The sequence below is a fragment of the Pempheris klunzingeri genome, chromosome 15 (genome assembly GCF_042242105.1).
Source record: "Pempheris klunzingeri isolate RE-2024b chromosome 15, fPemKlu1.hap1, whole genome shotgun sequence".
NCBI lineage: Eukaryota > Metazoa > Chordata > Actinopteri > Acropomatiformes > Pempheridae > Pempheris > Pempheris klunzingeri.
This window is the reverse complement of record NC_092026.1, coordinates 24,539,706-24,557,185: the sequence shown is the minus strand read 5'-3', so window position 1 is coordinate 24,557,185 and position 17,480 is coordinate 24,539,706. Positions and strand designations below refer to the sequence as shown.

Here is a 17,480-nt window from a genome sequence, read left to right as displayed (position 1 = left end):
GTAAATCCATTGAATAGCTGCTGCAGAAAAGAACTCAGACCATAAACTTTCATTTAATGGACTGTGTCTGTCTTGTCTAACTTCTACGATAGTGGCATTCAGAGAGAGCATCTCTTGTCCTTGGAGCTCCCTCATATGGAGCTGTTAGTGTGGTGCATGGAAGTATATCTCCCTTATGACTCTCATGTGTCTAACCCTTCAGAACCTGGGCTCAGTGCTTGTATCCTGTCTTTAACATTATGAAGCTGGCCAACTCTATAGCAATACATTTAAGCAATATGTGTCTGTCCCTGTAAATACAAGGCAGTGAATAAGGTATAAGATAAGGTACTATGAGTTATAACAATATGATCTCCACACATCATAAGGCACTTGGAATAGTAATACTATATCCTTCACTGACACTATATCCTTCACTGACACTATATTCTTCACTAATACTATATCCTTCACTGACACTATATCCTTCACTGACACTATATCCTTCACTGACACTATATCCTTCACTGATACTATATTCTTCACTGATACTATATTCTTCACTGACACTATATTCTTCACTGATACTATATTCTTCACTGACACTATATCCTTCACTGACACTATATCCTTCACTGATACTATATCCTTCACTGACACTATATCCTTCACTGACACTATATTCTTCACTGACACTATATCCTTCACTGATACTATATTCTTCACTGACACTATATTCTTCACTGACACTATATCCTTCACTGACACTATATCCTTCACTGATACTATATCCTTCACTGACACTATATCCTTCACTGATACTATATTCTTCACTGATACTATATCCTTCACTGACACTATATTCTTCACTGATACTATATCCTTCACTGACACTATATCCTTCACTGACACTATATCCTTCACTGACACTATATCCTTCACTGACACTATATTCTTCACTGATACTATATCCTTCACTGACACTATATCCTTCACTGACACTATATCCTTCACTGACACTATATCCTTCACTGACACTATATTCTTCACTGACACTATATCCTTCACTGACACTATATCCTTCACTGATACTATATTCTTCACTGACACTATATCCTTCACTGACACTATATCCTTCACTGACACTATATCCTTCACTGACACTATATCCTTCACTGACACTATATCCTTCACTGACACTATATCCTTCACTGATACTATATCCTTCACTGACACTATATCCTTCACTGACACTATATCCTTCACTGACACTATATCCTTCACTGATACTATATCCTTCACTGACACTATATCCTTCATTAACACTATATCCTTCACTGATACTATATCCTTCACTGACACTATATCCTTCACTGACACTATATCCTTCACTGACACTATATCCTTCACTGACACTATATTCTTCACTGACACTATATCCTTCACTGACACTATATCCTTCACTGATACTATATTCTTCACTGACACTATATCCTTCACTGACACTATATCCTTCACTGACACTATATCCTTCACTGACACTATATCCTTCACTGATACTATATCCTTCACTGATACTATATTCTTCACTGACACTATATCCTTCACTGATACTATATCCTTCACTGATACTATATCCTTCACTGACACTATATCCTTCATTAACACTATATCCTTCACTGATACTATATCCTTCACTGACACTATATCCTTCACTGACACTATATCCTTCACTGATACTATATTCTTCACTGACACTATATCCTTCACTGATACTATATCCTTCACTGACACTATATCCTTCACTGATACTATATTCTTCACTGACACTATATCCTTCACTGACACTATATCCTTCACTGACACTATATTCTTCAGAAGAGGCATCAGTGAATCTGTTCACTGACTTCATGAGTCTTCTCTACATGTTCTACTATTACACTGCATGTTAGTATTTAGCTTTATCCTGTAATACCTGCCTGTGGCTGTGACAAGGCTTTAATGTTCCCCTCTACTTGGGACAAACTGGGACAAAGCATTTAGATTTTACAAAACCGACAGAGAATGAATATTTCCAGGTTCGAGTTCAGTTCTAACTACTAATACAGAAGCTCCTATTTGAACCTAATGTTTTGAAGTGTCCCTTTTATCTGTGCCTGTGTTCAGAGGCCTGCTGTTATCCCTGGCTGTTAGCCTGGTCTTCATCCTGCTGCTGAGGTTCACAGCTGGGCTGCTGTTGTGGCTCACCATCATCACTGTGGTGCTGCTGCTGGCATATGGTGCGTATCAGGACTTTACACTGAGTCTTATCATTCTGCTGGAGGGAGGTCGTATGATTATCTGTCTCCAAAGTTATCTCCTCCTTTGCTGCTGTCAGCACTGTGGAGGTTTTTTTTTTTATTTTGTTTTTATTGAAGGATGAGACATTAACAGATCTTATTTGCCATATATTGTTAGAACAGACAAATCTTTCGTCTCCGTCCTTTTTTTTTTTTTAACATTACTTTACATTACATTTTAACAGTAATATTGAAACTCCCAGAGATGGAACATTGTAGCACTGCATCGGGTCTAAGGCGGAGCGCAGATCTGACTGGAAAAGAGCATCAGCTGATTTATGTCATGAAGTGATCCAAGAAACTGTGTGTGTGTGTGTGTGTGTGTGTGTGTGTGTGTGTGTGTGTGTGTGTGTGTGTGCAGGTATGTGGTTCTGCTCCATGGAGCTGTCCCGCCTCAGAGACATGCCTGGCTCTGATGTTACCATTGTAGAAGTGGGTCTGCAGACTGACCTGCAGGTCTATCTACAGCTCACACAGACATGGATCATATTATGTAAGTCTCTCATTACGATTCACATTCATTCAGATCTCTGTAACATTTGAACAGTTCCGTTTGAGGTAACGTTGCCCCGTTCCTTTTGAGGCCTGTATGAGGATGGATTGGAAGGATAGTGCAGCAGCTACCAGTCTGGGAAAGGCAGTAGTACATCTGGCTCAGTCTAAACACTAAATGACATTTTGATTGTGTCTGTTGGATAAGACGTCCTGCAGAGAGCAACTGTTCACAAGTACCCCAAAAACACAGAAATCATAAAAATAAAAAAAAACTAACATATAGGCATTTTGTTTTCTGTGTGATATCAGCTGTTGGTCTGCAAAGTCAGTTTTTCATTTCAACAGGACAAAACCATCAACATCAGACCATCGCTGACGAGTCTGCTTTATTCAGACATGCTGTGACTGAATGTGCAAATCCACATTTTGGATGTCCAGTAAAGCATCAGATCATATTTACTTCTATGGGGCCGACTGGTCATAGACGTCGGCTGCGTCCCTGCTGGTTTACTGTGTAGGACAGCTGTAATAATTCAGACTGAAATCACTTCAGGTTCCCTTATTGTCACGTCCACAACAACTACAACAAAGCACCTCAAAGTCTCGGATGTCAGGCTTCCTTCAGCACGCCTCTTACAGATGTATAGAAGAGTACTGTATGTACATTTACAATGTCCTGAGTTGAGCAAAAGGAAAAATGTAACAAATGGACATAAACTGTTGTTTTTGTCAGTGATGTCTCTGGGGTTGGCGGAAGCTTCCATCTTGTTGATGCTGATCTTCTTAAGGAGAAGAGTGCAAGTGGCTATCGCCCTGCTCAGAGAGGCCAGCAGGTATGACCTGTAAAGCGACACGTGTCCTTCATGATGTATCCTCTGAATAACACTGGTTGTTTCCTGTTGCAGAGCCATCGGTCACATCATGTCCACACTCTTCTTCCCAGTCATCACCTTCCTCTTGCTGATTGTGTGCATTTCCTACTGGGCCGTTACTGCCGTGTATCCTTCAGAGCCCTCACAGGCAAAGACAAACATACAACCCCAACTCCAAAAAGGTTGGGACGCTGTATAACATGTATATAAAAACAGAATGCAATGATTTGCAAATCTCATAAACCCACATTTTATTCAGAATAGAACATAGTGAACATGTGAACACGCATCTCAAATGTTTAAACTAAGAAACGTAAGATGAGATAAGATATTCCTTTATTAGTCCCACGACGGGGAGAATTTACAATGTCACAGCAGACAGGAGGAGATATGAAAAATATGTGCAGCTAAGACAGAAGAAGTATAAAAAGAAAAACAATATAATATACATAGGGGGAATATGAAAAAGAAAGAAGGGGGAGATATTACAAAGCATTGCACATTATGAAGTGAGGTAAAGAGATGAATAAATATATTGCACAGTTGGTGTACATTATACTGCTGTTATTGTAGTTTTGGTCTACTGGGAGCAGTGTGGTCTACTGGGAGCAGTGAGGTCTACTGGGAGCAGTGAGGTCTACTGGGAGCAGTGTGGTCTACTGGGAGCAGTGAGGTCTACTGGGAGCAGTGTGGTCTACTGGGAGCAGTGTGGTCTACTGGGAGCAGTGAGGTCTACTGGGAGCAGTGTGGTCTACTGGGAGCAGTGTGGTCTACTGGGAGCAGTGAGGTCTACTGGGAGCAGTGAGGTCTACTGGGAGCAGTGTGGTCTACTGGGAGCAGTGAGGTCTACTGGGAGCAGTGTGGTCTACTGGGAGCAGTGAGGTCTACTGGGAGCAGTGAGGTCTACTGGGAGCAGTGTGGTCTACTGGGAGCAGTGTGGTCTACTGGGAGCAGTGAGGTCTACTGGGAGCAGTGTGGTCTACTGGGAGCAGTGAGGTCTACTGGGAGCAGTGTGGTCTACTGGGAGCAGTGAGGTCTACTGGGAGCAGTGAGGTCTACTGGGAGCAGTGTGGTCTACTGGGAGCAGTGAGGTCTACTGGGAGCAGTGAGGTCTTGCTCCTGAAGCAACTTCAGTGTGTGAATGTGTGTGAAAGAATAGTCTCCTCCAACTTGATGAATGAATGATGGGTGAATGAGGATGTGATGTAACAGTGCTTTGAGTAGTCGAGATGACTAGAAAGGTGATATACAGATACAGAACATTTACCATTTACCAAATACAGACCGTTTTACACAGCATCCCAACTTTGTTGGAATCGGGGTTGTATTTTCCATTTACATGAATCCTCTGTGGTTCTGAGCTGACAGATTTATTTGACTACCTGTGTTAACTCCTCAGTATTGAGAGGACAGACAATAGATGTTGCTTTGTTGGCTTGTTAGATGTGTCCTTAATCAGCACTATGAAACCAGGTACCTAGCATCCTCTGGGGAAGCCGTCTACAAAGTGATGTCTCCTGATGTGAGCTGCCCGTATGCCAACAGCACATGCAGCCCTGAGGTATCGGAGTCCGCTTCACTGACAGAACAGAACACACTGGGGCTGTTGTCAGACAAACCCATTCTCCACAGTAGTCATGACGCTTGCTCAAAAAGAAATAACTGCCCTCTGTTGTCTGTCAGACCTTCAACAGAACCAATGTGTCCAAGTCAGCGCTGTGCCTGGGCTCCCAGTGTCTGTTTGCCTTCTATGGGGGGGAGACGTCCTACCACCGCTACCTCTTCCTGCTGCAGCTGTCCAACCTGCTGATCTTCCTCTGGCTGGTCAACTTCAGCCTGGCCCTGGAGCAGTGCACCCTGGCTGGGACGTTTGCTAGCTACTACTGGGCCAGGAGGAAACCTCAGGACATCCCTCCGTGTCCACTCTTTTCAGCGTTCAGCAGGGCCATCAGGTCAGGACACGCTCAGAGCAAAGCCCGGGCCTGCCAACACATAGGGTGCATCAGGGTATTGAGCTCTTCCTCCGTCTGTCTCCAGGTATCACGCAGGCTCTTTGGCATTTGGAGCTCTGATTCTTTCCCTTGCTCAGCTGATCCGGATCATACTGGAATACCTGGAGCAGAAACTAAAAGGTAACACACACACACACACACACACACACACACACACACCATACACTCCTTACTTCCTCCTCCTACTGTAATTGCTCTAGTCATTACTTTGCACATGTTTATGCATGTAGGTGCTGACAACAGCCTGTCCAGGTTCATCATGCACTGTTTGAAATGCTGTTTCTGGTGTTTGGAGAAATTCATCCGCTACATGAACCGTAACGCTTATATCATGGTGAGTTGGTTAAGGAAGTGCTTTTTATACCGGCTATCCACTGCTCTCGTGGTCTACAGGAGCTGTGTGCCGATGGCTGACGGTGTGGTGACAGCTGTGTTTTGTCTCTTGTCCACCAGGTGGCGATCTATGGTAAGAACTTCTGTACCTCAGCCAGAGAGGCCTTCTTCCTGCTGATGAGGAACATGGTCAGGTGAGGCAGTCCTCCGACTCTGGGCTTGTGAAGGCTCGGGTTTCTCACGTTCTGTTTTTGTGGGTCTCTGTAACAAAGGCTGTTCTTTGGCACTCCGTCCACAGGGTTGCAGTTCTGGACAGAGTGACAGACTTCCTGTTGTTTCTGGGCAAAGTTCTGATAGCAGGAGGAGTCGGTGGGTGACAAGGCCGAAGTGTTCCACATTACGACTTTCAGTGGGATCTCTCATTTCTGAATATATATCTTGTGTTTCAGAACAATGTAACGCAGTGTATCAGAGAACAAGCAGGCCACAAGCGAGTGTGTTCTTGTCTGTGTGTGTGTGTTTCAGGTGTTGTTGCATTCTTCTTCTTCACGAGGAAGATTCCTGTCATCCAGGAGGATGTTCCCAATCTCAACTACTACTGGGTCCCCCTTCTGGTCGGAGTTCCAAACACACACACACACACACACACACACATTTTATACACACATTACATACAGTGCTGTGGTGACAATATGTCGGCCTATGACAAGTCAAAGTTCCACCACAACTGTCCAGCTGTTTGTGTTTCTGACCCTTGCATGTTTCACACAGACGGTGGTGATCGGCGCCTACCTGATCGCTCATGGTTTCTTCAGCGTCTATGCCATGTGTGTTGATACGCTCTTCCTCTGCTTCTGTAAGTACCTGATTGATTTCAGAATGGGCTGCTCGCACTGGTTTAACTCACACCCGTGGTCATAAAGGCACAAAGTGTTATTGTGTTTAGAACCAGTAGATTAGAAGTGAACCTTTGGGAGGATTTGGGATGCCTTCACACCGAGCATTTCACTCAAGAAGTTTGGCAGAATTACAGTGAGAACAGGAACATTACTAAAACTGTGGACATTGCAGCAACGTGATTCTCACACTAGTTCGCTGTTTCAGCAAGTCTCGAACTCCATACATCTGATTTGACCTTTGTCGTCAAACTTACGCTCCGTCCTTGACTCCCTCCGTCTCCGTCACCCATTTATCATCCATCAATGCATCCATCCACCCACCACCCACCCGCCTGTTCTCCCATGCTTCCCTTCATCCATCCATCTGTTTTTTTTTTCGGTCCAACCAGGCGACGACTTGGAGAGGAATGATGGCAGTTCAGAAAGACCTTTCCTCATGTCCCCTGAGCTGCACAGAATTCTGGGTAAATCCAGTAAGCTGCGTTGATATCCCGTCCTCCTGTCCACTCAACAAACGTGAGACTACAGGTGGACGCATCTGTCTCGGAGACCCTGTTGGTGTCATGTCGCCCCCTGAACATGTTAAGCCCATCCTCAGAGAGGCTGCTCTGCTTCTCTACTACTGAACACAGGACGTGAGTGTTTCACAGAACTCAGCAACAGTGTGACCGCATGGCAGAAATGTACGACACCAAACCTAAAATCAGAATCTGAAGGAACAGAGCCAGGACAGAGGCTTTCCTCTCATCTCTGCAGTAACGTCCTGAAGTGACGGCGGACGCTGACGCTACTGTTGGTCTGACAGGGTCCTCGGGAATAAGAAGGAATTAAACCCTCAAGTGAGAAGACTGTTCTTTTGTATGTTAGTGCATGTGTTTGAAGAAACTCCTTTCTACATGTTGTGTGTTCTGGGTGAATGTTTACACTGTTAACACTTCTAAGTATATGAAAATCAGTGCAGATACAAGTGAGTGTGGCCTATGTTAATAGATTCAACTGAGACCAAAATCCAGGACACCCAAGCCACCTCCCAGTACAGTCCTCCCCCCCCCCCATACTCATGGTGCTGTCACACTATAAAGGTCACACTCTTCACTTTTGTTCCACAATATTTGGTCCTGAACTCTCCTGTTATGGCTTTTTTTATTGAATCAGCACACAGTGTAAGAGCGTCCACACCAAGATGCAAAGCCATGAGGAAATCAGGATTTTGTTAAAGTCAGGGGTCGTGCTTCCTTTTCAGGTACTCCGGTCTTCACATATGAGTTTGATGGGTTTTTTTATGATATGACAGAAGAAATTCAAGCAGTGACACTTAAGTGACAACAAGAGACAAGACGAAAACGCTGCTCAGTGTCATTTTTTTATGTCAAGCCAAGATTGATGTTATTTCTACTCCCAGCTTTACTCTTTTTATAAGGTGGAGTGATTTTTGTATTTGGTTTTTTTATTATTATTTGTAAAGTTGAATCAAATGTAATGTGATCACAAATTATTAATTAGAAAGATAATAAAATGTTCTTGGATGATGATGTAAAGAGTCTTGCTGGTCTCCATGAATGTGTTCTGTGGGAACCAGTCGAATCTGGAACGTTGTGCTGAATTTTCTGTGAAAGAACAAAAAGCTGCACTTAAAGCTCTGTTTGCTGGACTTATCACGGCATCACAGTTGCTCAAAGTTTTCATTCATGCTCAGCGCGGTGTCAGCACATTCTGCTGCTCTCATTGGTTGAAGGTCTGCACAGGTGCATCCAGAGGCATTAGGTGTGCACCCGCTGATGGAAATAGAAAATGTTCACTTGAGAAGATCGGGTCAACACATGCCAACGGCCCGGTGACCCGCTGAGTGTCTGCGTTATTCTGTCATTCCTGACAGGATCCCTGACAGTGAAAGATAAGATCATTTTAAGAGAAGAAAATTGTTGTCCAGCAGTTGCAGTACAAAGTAGTTAGAGTGCAGTGAAAATGATAGACAGGGGCTCAACAGTAAGGATCCTAGCTATGTATGTCCAGGAGCACGAGTGGATATGGTTGGTTCAAAATGTTCAGTGATGTTACATTTACTGTCCTGTAAGCCAGAGAGCTGTTCTGGTCGTGATCCACAGAGAGAAAGAGGAAGATTTAAACCCACAGAGCTGCTGACCATTTCTCTGCCTGAGGTACATGAGTAGTAAAGTCCACTTACCAGATTAAGTGTGATGATGAGGATGATGATGCACAATTTTACCTGTTTGTTTTACTTACTTTCACAGAAGAGCTGATTAAGCACTCATTCACATGAGCTCTGGTTTAGCTGATGCTAAAGTAAAGTAAAGTAGCCAGTTTATGACTTGGGTCTGGGCACCATGGACTCCTGACACAGAACAAAAGAGCTGACTGTGCCAATCAGCACGAAATGTACAGTCAAAAATATTTTTATTGCACAAAGTCCGTCATCAACAGAGGTCATAAATACATAAGTAGTTTATGGGTTTGGAAGGTCAAACCTTTTAGCAAGCCGCTCAAATGTTCCAATAAATACAAAATTGTTGTCATGAATACAAAGATCCTTAAAACACATGATGCACCTCTTCTGGAGTACAAGTAGATGAAAATCAAAAGACAAAAATCAAAAGCATTAAAAAGCACCTGCAGTCAACTATTTTACTGAGTCAACGGTTTTCTTTCATACATTGTTCAATAGAAGTGCTACTTATAAATGAATATGAACAAAAAAGAGACACATTCAGAAAAAATGGCTTTAGATCAAAATGATTGTGTATTTGGACGAATAATAACAGTTTTCATTCTGTCTTCTCTGAAATGACACTGGTATCCAAGGCTCGCATAGAGAAATCACCTTTTAATAATGCTGCCAATCATGATGTTGAAAGTTATTTCAGGTTCTTTCAGGTTCAAATTTCAGCAAAAGACGACAGTAAGGCCATGAGGAGGCCGGCATTTCCTAGAGCCAAAACAGCCAAGATGACAGACTTTATGAAGGGGCCCTAAAACAGAGAGCAAGGTAGACGTTAGAAAGTAGGCACAAGAGCTGAAACTCTTCCAGATCAGACCTTTCACAGACCCTTTGCTAAGAGGCCCTTTAACGATCTCTTTCTTAAAAGCCAGCTTGGCTCAAAGTGAACTAAATCTGCCAAACGGCACCTAAAACAAGCACAAATCGACTCACCTGGTGAGTGTATAACTTGCACATAAACTGAATGTACTTTGACTGCAGTTGGCTCCTTAAATGTACAGATTTTAACACAGGTTAAAAATATAAATTCATTATGAGCAAAAAGTGTAACTGGACAGTACATTTCGGCTCATGTGAAGGGGCACCACGGTGGGTGCAGGGGAGCAGATGTCTGTCCTGACTGCACCTGTGCTTGGAAAAAGCCAGTTTAACAGAACTACAGAACAGCAGGTGGAGGTTATTTTGTGTCAGTAACAGGCATGATTAAACCTGGCTGAGCTGTTTGTAGCTTCAATGAATCACTTAACAATAATGACGGCTCTGTTCCAATGAGGTGTGTCAGTGAGCAATAACAGTGGCCCAGCTAAAGAATATAGCAGGGGCCTGATACAGGACATGAATAATACTATTAACATCTTATGAGAAAAATAGAGCACCTGGAAAAACAATCAAGTTCATTTGCAGCTGATACCTACCCAGCGAGCACACTGGATGGCCTGCGTGTCACGTGACCTCGATGCTGCTGGTCAAAGAAACAAACAGTTAGAGTGGCAAGTAGGTACGTGAAGAATCAGTCAGCAGTGCTCCCAAATATTCTGCCAAGTCATGAGGAGCAATTCTTTCTTCCTCAAAACAGGTCTAGTGACTCAGTTCACACTTTCATACATACATTTTAGGACATGCAGGTACTTGTGCATCAGGAGGAGGACCCTAAATGAAGCCAGCCAAGTGACGTAGCCAATCAGAACGTGCGTTGCCCATGGCTGGGGGAGGAGCAGTGATGATTGGCTCGTGCCCAGGAACATGGCTGCCACTGCAATCACATAGGGGACAGGATGCAGCTGTGAGTGAAGCCTGAGGAGGTAAAGCCTGTTACATCTATCTGGTAACGTCTTTGAACGCAGACCGACCTGCCATGATCTCAGTCCCAGTGCCAAGCCCCCAGTGGGCCCAGTTAAAGATGTACCTCCTGGACAGATACAGATCATGTCAATATACTGTTACCCTGTCAACAGTATCAATAAATAGAAATGCAAGAATCAGAATCAGAATCTTTAATTGATTCTGATTCTGATTCTGATACTTGCATTTCAGTAGATCTCACAGTTACACATTCATTCTTCCACATGTCTAATTGGTCCAACGCTTCTTTTCACACAGTAACTCTTACAGCCTGTCCTAACAGCCTGTCCCCACTCTGATTTTCGGCCTGATTGCCTGAACATATGATGACGTGTCAGTGTCCCTGTGTGACAGAGCAGAGCTATCACAGTAAGGACTGTTTACCTGTGGGAGTCAGGTGACGGTCTGACCACAGCCATTATCAGCTGAGTCAGAGATAAGGCCACGACACAACAGCCAAGGTATGGATGGACACCTGCATGCTGCACACACACACACACACACACACACACACACACACACACACACACACTAAAGCTTAAACCTTTCCTAGAAGACCCTTCTGTAAGTCAGTGTAAAGTCCTCTGAAGTCGTGGAATCATTACTCTGCATGTGTGTGTTCCTGTACTTGCCACATAGTGTGGACCTTTTGCCGGTTCCTCACAACTTTGAGGGTTCAGACTTGTTTTTAATGTTAAGGTTAGAATTAGTTTTTGGTTAAGGTTAGGGTAAAGGTCAGGGTTATACATTTAGTTGTGATTGGTGAGGGTAAGGGTCAGTGATTGTCCTCACCAAGATAGAAGTACAAGTGTGTGTGTGTGTGTGTGTGTGTGTGTGTGTGTGTGTGTGTGTGTGTACTGTACCTTGCTCCACCCTCTCCTGTAAAAGAATGGGAGGCAGAAGGCTACAGTGGTCAGAGCTACAGTTAGCATCATGAGGCCTCGATGAACCTACACACAGAGAAACAGCAAAACTGTGATGTTGAATGCTATTATGATTGTGTGTGTGTGTGTGTGTGTGTGTGTGTGTGTGTGTGTGTGTGTTAACCCTAATCTACCTGGAACCAGACTTTCTGGCCGAGCAGAGTTTGATTTGGCCAATCAGGTCTGTAGAAGCTGGCGATGAAGGTACCAACACTTCCTGTTAGCATCCATGCTAACAGCATTAGTGCACCTAGAGATAAGGCAGCAGGTGCTTCACTCAGCATGCTTTGCACTGTAAATGAGTTTGTTTTGCAGAACATCATTACGGCAAGAGTGTGGTGTTCTGGGATGGTAACACACTCCGTGACCTAAGTGTGGAAGCGCACCATGCATTTTCAAGATGATGGGTCCGCGGGAGCCCCTCAGGACCTCTGGGGGTCCAGTGATGTGTTTCCTCTGGGTGGAGATTAAGGCCTGGCGACCGTGTTTCCATATCCTACCTGGAGGAGAGACATGATGGTGCTTGTTAAATTCCTCTAAGAAATTTCAGTTTTAGCAAAACAGTTTATGTCAGCAGACCAAGTGCTTAATGACCAACCAGTGAATCAGCCTGCGCCTGATGTGCTCAGCACCCTGTTTATGACATCCTGCTCCGCAAATAACACTAATCAAAGTGTCAAGTGCCGTAATAAAGCTCTGACTGACTGATGAGAACATTAATTGGCCTCTAAGGCCCAGGATGACTGCCAGGGTCAGTGAGTTCAGCTCCCAAGGTAACGTGTGTGTGTGTGTGTGTGTGTGTGTGTGTGTGTGTGTGTGTGTGTGTGTGTGTGCATGCTCTCTTACCATACTGAGCATGTCCGCTGGCTAGAAACAGAAAGTACTCTTGGTCCAGATCGTAGCGGGCTGGTTCCTGATTGGTCAGTCTGACTGGTCTACTGAACCTGCACTGAAGTACTCCATCTGCCAGCCGCCATGACACTGAGGAGAGACCAGACTGCACACACACACACACACACACACACACACACACACACACACACACACACAGAAGAGCAACAGCATGGTTTTGGGCTTTGAATCCAACAGAGTTTGAATTAGGAAGATTTGGGAAAAATGCTTACTGAGAGGATTGATATGAGTTGCACAAAATTGCTGCCATAAGTACAGAAGTGGTCTCATTATGCGGTCAGTGAGCACATGTTTTGTCTCTGCAGGCAGTGTACCAAACCTGGCAACCTCAGTTTGACAACAGGTGTCCAGGACGCTGCCCACAGTCACACAACGTTTAGAATATCTTCTGTTATCAGTGAGATTTAGAGGCGCACATTGTTATAACTTTGGACAGAATGAGAAGCATTCCAACCTCAAACTCTTAAAAACACACCATGAGACTTGATCACATGACAAAATGTGAAAGTATCTCGATGTAACATACATGCAGGGGGCACATGCATGTTTCTGGCAGCACTGGAGGCTTTCTAAAGGTCTGTCTGTGAGATCCTGCAGTGTTCAGTCAGATTTAGCCAGAGGAAGTCACCTGTGACTGGTCCTCAGGTTGCGTCCGTCCACTGACGAAGGCAGCACTCACTGATACTCTGTCTCCATCCTTTACACACATGTACACGTCGTCATCACCCTACACACACACACACACACACACACAGTGTAAACTACCATATTCAGGTTGATAGAGGTGCAACATGTTGGTTGGATGATAAGGGAACTGATGCAGCACACTACAGATTGATTCTGGCTGCAGTTCTTTTTCAGATCAACAGGACCTATACATATGATGTCCGAGGGACTAGCTTACCATCCACGTGTCCCAGGACAGTCCAAAGGCCACATATCCCTCCGCAGGGCCACTCAGCTCAAAGGTTACAGACTGCAGACAGAGGTGATGAAGATACAGCAGAGGTCGTATTAAATATATTAATCTACAATGTCAGATGGTCCAATCTGCATGTAGCAACAAACAATGGCAGGCCGTACACAAAACAGAGAAACAAGAGAAAGACAAACTCATTCATTTAATATTTGGTTATTGTATTCTATGAATATTTATCATAGTCTTCCCATGAAACTATATGTCACTGCCAACATACATTATATTATACATGCAGCCAGGTGACAAACACAGTCTTAAGGATTCACTGGTGTTCGACTGCTTAACGCAGCACCACTAACCGTATTACTATTCAACTGTTAAAAGTCAGACCGTTTGGCCTGGTCCCTCTGAGGTCATTGACAGGAAGAAGCAGTGAGGATCTTCTCTGGGATCACAGCCTGGAGGATCCAGCAGGCACGATTTTGATTGGCCACATCCCTCAGAGGTGAACTGAAGGTGTCAGATGAGGGGAGAGTTATTAGTCTGAATATGCTCCACTCATTTCACAGGAAAATTGATATGTTCAGACAGGAAACCAATGTCACAAACACGGGTCCAAACGCTGTAACGCTCACAGAGTCGAGCAGGATGGAGGCTGTGGTCGTCTGTCCCGGGGGAGGGGGAGTGTCTGAGTGAGGTGGGCGGGGAGTAACACCGTGCTGATAGATGATTGGTCCAGGCAGCTTGACCCAAAACTCATTGTAGTGGGCAACTACAGTCGCACTGGAAAACATCCAGATAGATACAGATGGTACCCGTTGGTACACATGCACTAACAGACACAAACAGTACTCTGTCTACACACAGACACGTTCATTTCTTTACATGAGTATAAACTCACTTTTCCAAACACTGACTGAAACGTTGTTCGGTGAGTGCATTGGCTTGAAGATCCTGGATCATTCATTGGCCTACATCATATGCAGATGTGTTCACACGGTGGGCAGGCTGGGCGTGCTCAAAGATGCTAAGGTGTTGTATTCTACGGTTTGTGTTGTATGAGGATTGGAAGAAGGATTTTCCTCTTTCTAGCCAATGTTTCACACGGCAGCTTCAATGAGAAACTCACAAGAACTGGACCTGTGCAGGAGCCTCTGGAGGAGCGTGCCAGGTGACTGCAACAGCTGTCTGTCGGGCATCAGTCACATGGCTCACTGCTGAACCCTGAACACACACACACACAGTTCGTTTAGTTTAGTGGGACTCTGAGTGTGTCACTTCGTTACCACCACTGTACTGACTGTCTGTTTGTATGTACACCTGCTGCTTGCTACAGGTGAGCAGCTGCATCCCGTCCAGATTGGTCAGGGTGAAGGTGCCAACTGTGGATTCTGAGCTGCTGTCGGCTGCATCTCTTGCTTGAAGCAGGAAGCCCTCAAAATATGTTGTCCCGGTTAGGATGACTGGAAAAGTTTCACGTCAGAAAGTTACAAATTCAAAGCAAATTCTGTTAATGTTAGCAATGATCTCTACTCATTTAGCTCTAAACCAGTAACTCACAGAGCTGGTTAGACGAGCAATTGTCCAACTGTCTCACTAAATTAGAGGTCTCGCATGTGGTTAGTCTGGTCAGTTTCGGATGTATATGTCATGTTATAGTTCATGCTACCTTGGATCCGCTCGGTGGGACTGAACATGGTGGTGTTGGTCTTTAGGTGGTAGGGGCTGGGAGCGGTCTGACCAAGGACACCATGGTGGGGTTCCATGCTGCCGCAGACTTTGGTGACCCTGCCGTTGGCATAGCAGCCTGCTGGCACCCAGCAACACACCGAGACAGAGATGAAGAGAAGACAGCACAGGCCCACAGGAGACATCGACAGGAAGCAATATCAGCAGCTATGGGGCCTCACAAAGTCTGGAATGAAAACACGCATTCCTCTAAATGAAGTCATCATGACCACAAACAAGATTTCTTAGACATGCCACAGTAGTCACAACACTCTCAGGTCCCCCAGCAAACTGTGACAAGTCAGCAGACAGGGGACAAGGCACTGGAACACCTTAATACTATGCAGCCATTATGAATGTTGTTCATCACATCTTTGATTAAGAAGTCACACTGTCTGTTCTATGAAGCAGAACTTAATCCAAAACAACAATAGCTTTGTGAGACGGTTTCCACCAACAGCACCAGTGGCACATTACGACGACAGTAAAATGCCGTGTTAACAGTGGGATGAGCTGGTGGAGCTGGTTTCCATCTGGTGGAAACCTCTAGTAGGCTCTTCCAGTCAAGTGAGTGACATGGCTGATGTACTCACCACTCTGATGCAGGTGAAGGGAAAAGTGCCTCAACTCTGCAGAATCACGTCCAAGTGTGACTTTATATATATGTGTGAGTGTCATTTCCACTGTGTTTGTGTTTTGAAGTGTAGCACAAGGGTTTTATTGTAGCAGTTTCACAACCTGATGGACTTTGGAACATCCTGATATGATGTTTCCCTCCGGGGCAGGTTTCATTACCGGAACACAGACACCTTCCACTTACAGCTACAGTATGTACACCATACAGTACATGTATGACATCAGAGTGTATCTGGAAAAACACTGCATCAGGCTGGATTCAGCTCAAAGTCAGGCTGCTGTCCTCGTTGGACAGCAGGGTACCAGGCTCCCCATTCATTCCACTCAAACTTACTCTCCAGGTGTCCATGAGGAATTTGTTCTTGTGCAGACTTCTGCTTTTTGGGGCCCACAGAGCAGGAGCATTGGGGTCCTTCTCTGTCTGAGAGTCAGACAGTACCCCCACGTCACATGTTACATCAGTGGGTCACCCTGTTGTCCAGCTATGCTGCTTTACAGTGGGTAAAGGGCAGGAGCCTGCAGTATCTGGACCCACACATTTCACAACAGATCACATTATTCTGGGTCCTGCTGCCATCTACTGCTAGTCTCATCGATTGTCCCCTACTGCCACCATGTTGGAAATATAGTTTAGAACACTCTACTACAATCTTTAATTATCGCCACATGGGTTCTGTGTGTCTGGAGCATAAAGGGACTAGAACTTTCATGTCATTCTAGTCTTATTCTTATTCTTTTGGAGCTGTGTGTAACAAAAAGCATTTGCCCCTGTCTCCAGCCCTGGCTCGTCTCTGTAGGCCTCCATAGCTCCACTTTTAGTTCAGAAATCAATGAACTGCATCAGCTCTATCTCTGTCGCACCAGCTGTGACAGTCCCAGTTCCAAAGTGTTAAATAGAACGGTGTACAAGTGTTGACAATACACAAGACATCCATGACATCCATTTTATTTTTAGCGTAAGAAGGATTCAGGACGCACACAACAGACTCCAGATGTTTACTGATATCATGCTTTGTTCCTGAGGATGGGCTGTGCAGACAAACCAGGCGAGCTTTCAAATGAAACTTTTAGTTTCCCATGACGCTCCAAATGCTATTTCAGAGGCTTTAGCACTCTACAGAAATATCTACTAATATATACTGCTATCTATTGATATATGAATAAACTACTATTACTTATGAGGAAGCATCGACACACAGAATATCATGCTTTTTTAAAAAATAATATATAAAAAGCAGACAATGAAATGACAGATGTGTGATCAGTGTCTAAAAATGTGATGATGCTACCTATTGATCAAACATATCAGTTGAATCTAGATGAACACAGCTCAGCTGGGATGGTTAGGGTTAGGA

General features: G+C 44.4%; 2 protein-coding genes across 3 annotated transcripts in view; one reads left to right on the top strand and one right to left on the bottom strand.

Moving 5' to 3' along the window:
- Window positions 1–7,452, top strand: part of slc44a5a (solute carrier family 44 member 5a) — a 29,673-nt gene extending 22,221 nt beyond the window's left edge. Inside the window, exons 10-22 of the mRNA XM_070845024.1 lie at window positions 2,146–2,258; window positions 2,680–2,811; window positions 3,547–3,646; window positions 3,719–3,811; window positions 5,159–5,246; window positions 5,369–5,637; window positions 5,723–5,817; window positions 5,928–6,031; window positions 6,151–6,224; window positions 6,329–6,399; window positions 6,556–6,644; window positions 6,802–6,886; window positions 7,319–7,452. Of these exons, the coding sequence (XP_070701125.1) occupies window positions 2,146–2,258; window positions 2,680–2,811; window positions 3,547–3,646; window positions 3,719–3,811; window positions 5,159–5,246; window positions 5,369–5,637; window positions 5,723–5,817; window positions 5,928–6,031; window positions 6,151–6,224; window positions 6,329–6,399; window positions 6,556–6,644; window positions 6,802–6,886; window positions 7,319–7,416 (1,411 nt within the window). The 3' untranslated portion in view covers window positions 7,417–7,452. The remainder of the gene's footprint in view (window positions 1–2,145; window positions 2,259–2,679; window positions 2,812–3,546; window positions 3,647–3,718; window positions 3,812–5,158; window positions 5,247–5,368; window positions 5,638–5,722; window positions 5,818–5,927; window positions 6,032–6,150; window positions 6,225–6,328; window positions 6,400–6,555; window positions 6,645–6,801; window positions 6,887–7,318) is intronic.
- A 3,234-nt stretch (window positions 7,453–10,686) lies between these two features.
- On the bottom strand, window positions 10,687–16,173 carry frrs1a (ferric-chelate reductase 1a). Of its 2 annotated transcripts, XM_070845208.1 has the most exons (15): window positions 16,083–16,173; window positions 15,431–15,676; window positions 15,082–15,224; window positions 14,891–14,985; window positions 14,397–14,544; window positions 14,152–14,271; window positions 13,747–13,818; window positions 13,471–13,569; window positions 12,777–12,927; window positions 12,317–12,430; window positions 12,065–12,180; window positions 11,871–11,957; window positions 11,392–11,489; window positions 11,016–11,074; window positions 10,687–10,918 (listed from the first exon to the last, which is right to left on the bottom strand). In XM_070845208.1, the coding sequence occupies exons 2-15, from the start codon at window positions 15,633–15,635 to the stop codon at window positions 10,752–10,754; spliced, it is 1,674 nt and encodes a 557-aa protein (XP_070701309.1). In that variant the 5' UTR covers window positions 15,636–15,676; window positions 16,083–16,173; the 3' UTR covers window positions 10,687–10,751. The 2 variants fall into 2 exon arrangements, with proteins under 2 accessions (XP_070701309.1, XP_070701310.1); XM_070845209.1 differs by lacking the exon at window positions 11,392–11,489 and having other exon boundaries at window positions 10,838–10,918.
- Window positions 16,174–17,480: the final 1,307 nt, after the last annotated feature.

Coding starts and splice junctions, on each gene's coding strand:
- frrs1a (XM_070845208.1), bottom strand. CDS start 15,635: ATGTCTCCTGTGGGCCTGTGCTGTCTTCTCTTCATCTCTGTCTCGGTG. Junction 13,819..14,151: donor CAGAGGGACCAGGCCAAACG/GTCTGACTTTTA, acceptor CTCTGTCTGCAG/TCTGTAACCTTTGAGCTGAG. Junction 11,958..12,064: donor GCCAGAAAGTCTGGTTCCAG/GTAGATTAGGGT, acceptor CTCTGTGTGTAG/GTTCATCGAGGCCTCATGAT.